The 7,364-nt window shown below is 28.6% G+C and overlaps 1 protein-coding gene across 1 annotated transcript; it reads right to left on the bottom strand.

Moving 5' to 3' along the window:
- Window positions 1-3,107: 3,107 nt before the first annotated feature.
- On the bottom strand, window positions 3,108-7,364 carry LOC112683976 (adenosine receptor A2b-like). Its single transcript, XM_025555258.1, has 2 exons — window positions 6,809-7,364; window positions 3,108-3,415 (listed from the first exon to the last, which is right to left on the bottom strand). The coding sequence occupies exons 1-2, from the start codon at window positions 7,347-7,349 to the stop codon at window positions 3,144-3,146; spliced, it is 813 nt and encodes a 270-aa protein (XP_025411043.1). The 5' UTR covers window positions 7,350-7,364; the 3' UTR covers window positions 3,108-3,143.

The following is a 7,364-nucleotide window of genomic DNA, read 5'->3' as shown; positions in this document are numbered from 1 at the left end:
ATCAACTTCTATACATGCTTTGCATTGTTTTTTAATACACTACCGTCGTTCAATTTTTTTGCCTAATTCTTTGTGAAAGCAAAATTTAAATTCATTTTTAATAATTTAAATTTTACTTTTTTCACTGTACATATATTGTATACTAGTAATGTAAAGTATATTCAATCATTCGAATATCAGTATTCGATGCTACAATACCTAATTTGTTTTATCCGTTTTTCTATGACAAACTTTTTATACTATTTATTATTGATAAATAATCCATATCTACACAACTAAAGATAATGTATGTCAATGATTAATCGACCTAAATACGAAAATAGTTCTTATCTTGCAGGTACCTGTTCGTAGTTAGCTTTATTTTACTCGTTATAGCCGATAACTCGTAGTAACCATACTCGTTGTAGACGTATATTTTAACATACAATCATATGCGCTATAGTGATTTATAGTTTGCATTGTATTAATAATAATTTAATTATGATTTTCGAGTATTTTGCATAATATTTATTTTTGTATTTTAATTGCCCTGTCAAATAGTATCACTGGCTTCGAATCCACTTCATGCAGGCCTTTATGCACCATAAGCCATATAATATTATTATTAAACGTTTTGCGTAGCGCGAAAACTTAAACGAATAATTTTCGTTACGTATTGTATTGTTGCATCGAATACTGATATTCGAATATTCAAATATTCGTATAATTCCCATCACTATTGTGTACTATTAATTTATATATACATATATATATATTAAATGGCACGGACATGCACAAATAATAACTGAAAAGTTTATTTGGTTCAATAGCTGAAATAATATTATCTTTATTATCTTTGTTTCTGAATAAAATGATATTGTTATTTATTCGATTTATCAAGGGACGGAATTGATATATCTATTTAAAAAACCCGGGACGGAACTAGTATATTTTTAAATTAAATTTTTATTTTTGGGACAGATCTCGAATGCAGCCTTTTTTTTCCGTCGCAATCGCATTACCGGTGCACGGACGCATTGCGTTATTCAACTACATATTCGTATAGTGTCGAATAACACGAATTTCCGTATATTTTCGTATACGACGTCACTCATACGCTACACGTACATATTAGCGCACATATTTACACAACTATATACATATATGTATTTAATACGGGTATTTCAGTATTTGTACACTTAAGTGATTTTTTCGTTTTTTTTTTTTTTTTTTTTTTTGACGTTATATTTTAGTAAGAAAATATTAGCGGTTCGTATTTTTTTAATTTTTTTTTTTTTTGTCAGTCATAAAATTAAAAAAATTTTCCTCACTCGTTGATTATAAAAAGGATCGGAAAGGAGGTCTTAGACTATATTGATTTTAAACTGTAAATCAATAGGTTAACAGATTATATATTTATGAAGTTTAGACGAAAGAAATAAAAAAAAAAGGCGATCTAAAAGTAAATAAAACACATTGTATTGAACAGTGTATTCCTCCAGTCCGATAAATTTTAATAATTTTATTGTTTCATCACGTGTGTTTGATATTGAGTATACTTAAACCGATTACGTATTATCATTTGTAAAACATAAACTCATTTTTAATCACTTTACTAAGATAAAAATATAAAATTATAGGTTTCGTTTAAAAAAATAAAATTCTTATACGGTCTCAAAGTTTGTTTTAGTTCTTTCAATACCAAGCGTAAGAATTATTTTGGCGCCCTTCCCTCTTAAACGACCTAAACATTTACCTTAAACAGGGAAGCTGGAGAGGTCCAATCATAATCAAAAATGCTCAAAATAATTTTTCAAATTACCATACTTGCCACATATCTATAAATCGTACTGAGAAAATCAGCCACTACTTGCGTGTCGATATAATAATAAACAATAATAATAATGATAAAATTAATTTATATTAAATCACATTGAAAAAATTATTATTCTTTCTACCTATATTATATAATTTGCATCGGCAAAGTTTCATAAAATTTATTTCTAATTTTAACGCATATCATACGCCCTTCTGATTTTAGCGCCCTGTGCCATCGCACACGTCGATCGTATCTAAAGCCGGCTCTATACTGTCATTTACTATTATGAAAAGGGATAAAGCTATTTAACAAATTATATAATAATACCAAATTAATAGTTTTCAAATAATATATGCACAATAACTTAAATTTTCTCATTGGTACGTTAATCGTTCTGTAGTTCTATATAGTATAGTGTTGTATGTATATATGTTTTTCTCGCATTGTTATTTATTTTAAATACCTTATATGTAGGTACACTAAACACAAATGTACATTATTATAAATAATATTTATATTTTGCCATATTCCTCGTACTCGTTTACACGAAAAATACACTTCAAACAATTGTATTTAATGTGACTAGGTATTTTTTAATGCTATTTGCTTGTATGCACTGTACATAGTTGTGTAATATTTGCTGTGTTTTTTTAAATTCTTAACAAGACTATAATGAAAATTCATTTGAAAGTAACGTTTTTTATTTTGTGTGTTTTTATAAGAAAAATACATTTAATATTTTATTCATATATTATCGTTTCATACGGAGTATACATTTAAGTCATTCAAGTAAGTCTGATTTTGGTTCATATTCATTAGATTATACAATAACCAATTTTTTAGTTTTATATTTTAAATTGCATTGATCGTAAATTAATATATAAATAAGTAAACAAATAGTTTATACGTAGAAATAAATAAATGCTTAGTCTGGAGTATTATCATATTTGTAATGTACGACCGGTTTCGAATTAAAAATTCATCGATAGGTATGTACAAAGTCAATAAGTCAGAGTTCTGATTTTAATGACTTGTATATTCCTGACGATGAATTTTTAATTTCAAACTGGTCATACTTAACAAATATAATAATATTTCTGGCTAAGCATTATTTATTTCTATATATATAAACTATTTATTTGTTAATTCATATATTACATCATAATGATTTTAAAATTTAAAAATTATCGATTTAACATCTCAATAACTCATCATTCACCACACACACTTGTATTTTATTGGAAGAAGATTTATCAGTAAACATATTTAATTTTAATTCTATAGATAGGTAATATTTACACTTAAAATTTTTAAATGAAGTGTCTGTACATTTTTAAAAACGAAATTAGTTACATGTGATAAAATAAACAAAATATCTGTACTTGTTAATGGTCATGCTTACTTGCTTTATCACTACTGTATAAATATGAGCGTAGGAAGTAGCCATAAAGATTGCTGGTAGAATAATAGTTGCTAAATATAAAAACACTAAATAGTTATAATCCATCACGCTACTGAACTCGCAAGAATCCAATGTGGGACCTTTGGCTGCTCTCCAGCCCATTAAGGGCATGAACCCTATTAATAAACCCATTATCCAGCAAACACCTATTATACCTAAAACAAAAAATATCGTACATTTTTTTAAAAAATTTATTAAATTACCATATACATACAAATAATCACAGATAATGACAATAAGGTATACCTACTTAACTGATCAAAAATAATTGATTGTGTGATATTTTTTGAAATTTTGTTTTTAAATCATTACTTTAGTTAACATCAAAGTTTTAAGTTAACTTAGCATAAAATATATTTTTAAAATGACGCCTTATTTATAAATTATCCCTCACCACTACTGTACAAAAAATACAAACTAGAATCTTACACAGTTCATATAACCATAGTACAAACCAAAAATATTATTTTATCAGCTAATAGAAATGCTGTCGTATAATTAAAATCAGATTATAGCCACTTAAAACTTAAAACCGCCAAAAACGTAATAACTTAATATGAATATATACTTACTAATGTATAATGAAATAGTTCTATAATTTTCAATGATTTTATTTTTCGTTCTAAAAATAATTTATACTTCTCCATGAATTTAATAGAATGTAATAATTAATATTTTTATTGTCATTTATTTTTTCGAAAAGATTCGTAAGATATTAATACCTATTATGAAAACAAGATGATATTTAACAATATGTCATTTTGCGAATTTTTTTTTTTTTTTTGATAATGATACTCATGAATACTGATGGATACTGATGAATACTTAAAATATACAATGTTTTATTAGATCAATACTTAATAATATAAACCATATTGTATTTCTAAATGCAACGGTTTATTATCATTTTAAAATTTAAAATAATTATATAAATACTATAAATCTAATGATGTAATAAAAAATAGTGAGTGGAAAAGTATTACTAAGTTTTCTTTTTGTATTCATATTTTAAACAACATTTCAAGAGAATAAATTTTATTTATTTACTTATAATGATAACAATTATTTAAAATTATTATAATATCTAGTATAACGATAAATGCATTTTAAAACGGAGTAGTTGAAATCGATTGATTAGTTAATTGTTGATGTTTATAATATGCACTATGGCGTTTAATTGTTTGGTGTTATTTCATGTATTTATGTGAACATTAATATTAAAGGTAAATTTGAAATTTGATTATTTGTAGCCAACAGGCAAATATATATTACTATATTAATCGTGTCAATGACATGAAAACTAGTAAATAGTATTTTTCAATATTGGCAAACAAAAACGTAAATAAAAATATTAAAAGTTAAAAGATTAAAAGTACCATGTATTTCTATCACACAAGTGTAATACCGATTTAAACGATTACTCTAATATATATATAAATTTATACTAAACTATACATTTCATCCTTGTACCACATTTAATGGTATTTATATGTTAAAATGTATCAATCCATTTTAAATTATAATCACGTGTATTGTTAATTATTCATTAAACACTTCGTGACACGAAAATTAGATAATAAGTAAATATTAATTAGTATGCAAAATATGTAAGATGGTACTAATTAATACGCGTAACATATTAGTGAAATATCGGCATAAATATCGCAAAACAGTGGAACGTGATTATGTGGCGCCTACGAATACGTTAGTGCTTATGTTACATAGGATATTTTAATGACATTGCCGAATTATACAGCTAGTATTATTATTACTATTGTGTATAATGTTTATGTACTTGATGTGAAAAAATTAGTAAAGTATTAATGTGCAAATTTCAAATTTCAAATTCATAACACACTCTAGGTGTCACTTTTTAATGAGTCTTAATATATTTTATGACATTATTTCATGGTTATGAAAACAAGTGTTATATAATAATTTTATCTTTAAGCTATAGTCAAACTTTTACAAAAGATTATGTACAAAAAATATAATGAACATTATTGTGTTAAGTTACTTACAATTTTCACTTAATATTTAGTTACGATTAACATATCTAACTAATTGAATAGGATTACACATTTGTTAATGTCTTACTTTTCTGTGAAAAATATTATTTTAATAATCTGATTAAAGTGAAAAATAAGATGAACAATGACATTTTTTTTTTATCTTTTATAAGTACACTTTTGAACAATAAATGTTCACCAAAAATGTATTGGGCCAAAATTTAGAGGAGGTAGTAAGATGAATTAATTTTAATTTTGAATCTAATTAAACTGAACTATTAAGCGCTTTAATAGATTTGTAATAGCCAAAACAAGTGAACTCTGTAAACCAACTTGTAGTACTTGATAGGTACACCACTACTACAAAATATGCCAACAAATTATATTTGACTAACTTAAGTTGATTTGTTGATAAACTCTCAATAATTTATTTGAAAACAATGCATTAGTACAATTATCAACAGTGCTAATCGGTATGTAACGGTGACCGGAGTAAATTAATATAAAATCAACTATTACAATTTTATATTATAAATTTTAAAAACGTATAAGATTATAATGAAATATTTTTTTTATTATTAGATCAAAAATTATTACGAAAAATGTGTTGAATTAAAATCTCTAAAAAGGAAATTCAATTTAATATCTATTCGAATTTAAAGATAATATATGTTTACCTAAATACTTCACTGCAGACACTTCAGTATTAATTAGATTATGATTTGATATAGACATATGTATATATACTACAACTATGAACGATAAATCGTACTCAGTTACAAGACTCTTAAGAGAGTGAGAGAACGTAAAATCACTGTCAATTTAATGCGAATAACGAGAAACAAAATTACAACCAGTAATAAATAATTTGGTTATGGTTAATTAAAACAAAATAGTATATTGATAAATATTTATTACAATGGCAACGTATAAGCCGAAGAATAAATTTTCGTTTAAACTCAAAATTGAGAATATAATATTTTGCGCAATGTGAGTTTTCAATTAAATTTTGAACTTCGTGTACGTTTTAATGGTTCGTGAACCGAATGTGTTAGGTAATAGCGTAGCAAGGGTATGGCGAACTGTGCCTACGAAAGGAGCGCGAATTGCAAAGGGGCACAAAATTGTGTAAAAGTCGTATTTTTATCTTACAATCAAATCGAAATTTTTCCGGTATACTTTTGAAATACGTAGATGCTGTCTATTGTACACAATACGTGTGAAATTAATGATGAAATCATGAAAATAGCACAAGGGCGTTTAAATAAAAAATTTGTATGAAGGAATAAAGTCAACAAGCGAGGAAAGCAAATTTTCAAAGATTAAAATTAACACCATAATAATAACTTATAAATATAAATTGTATACTTAAAAAAAAAATAGTAAAATTAAAGATTAAAAAAAAATATCATAACATCGAATTTTAATTGGTTAAAAAGCGCTTTTTTCTAAGTTTGCCAGTGGCGCTAGTATTCCTACGCCACTGTTGTTAGGTTCATTCGTCAAAAGATCATATATGTATAAGCTGTGCACACGTACTGACGGCGATCTTGGTGTTGGAGTTGGTCGAGTAGGCCATCGGGTAAAGTATCGCCCAGTACCGGTCGGCGGACACGGCGACCAGGCTGAGTATGGACACGGTGCACAGGACGATGATCAGCGACACGGAGAACACGCACAGGTGCAGGTGCCGCGGGAGACCGACGCTGGACAGCACGGCGCACGGTATGCCGACCAGGCCGACCAGCAAGTCGGCGACGGCCAGCGACACGATGTAATAGTTGGTGCGACGGCGGAGCCGGCGTTCCCGGCGGAACGCCACGATCACCAACGCGTTGCCGACGGCCGCGCCTACGGCCACCAGACATTCGAGCACGGCGTACGGAACGTTCAGGCCACCGGCCGCGGCCGGCATCCGCGCACCGCCGTCGTCGGCGTCCGTTACGACGGCCTGCGACGGCGGCAACAGCGGCGGTACGATCGCGCCCGCCGTGAACGCGTTCATGGCGCCGAACTGTGACTGCCGCCGACTGACCTCAACGGCGACGCCGACGTCTGTCACCTCGGTCTTTACCGCCATCACCCTCGCCCCCCT

The sequence above is a fragment of the Sipha flava genome, unplaced genomic scaffold (genome assembly GCF_003268045.1).
Source record: "Sipha flava isolate LNK unplaced genomic scaffold, YSA_version1 238_pilon_pilon, whole genome shotgun sequence".
Taxonomy (NCBI): Eukaryota; Metazoa; Arthropoda; class Insecta; order Hemiptera; family Aphididae; genus Sipha; species Sipha flava.
Note: the sequence above shows the minus strand (reverse complement) of the source record. Positions and strands in the feature narration are given on the sequence as shown.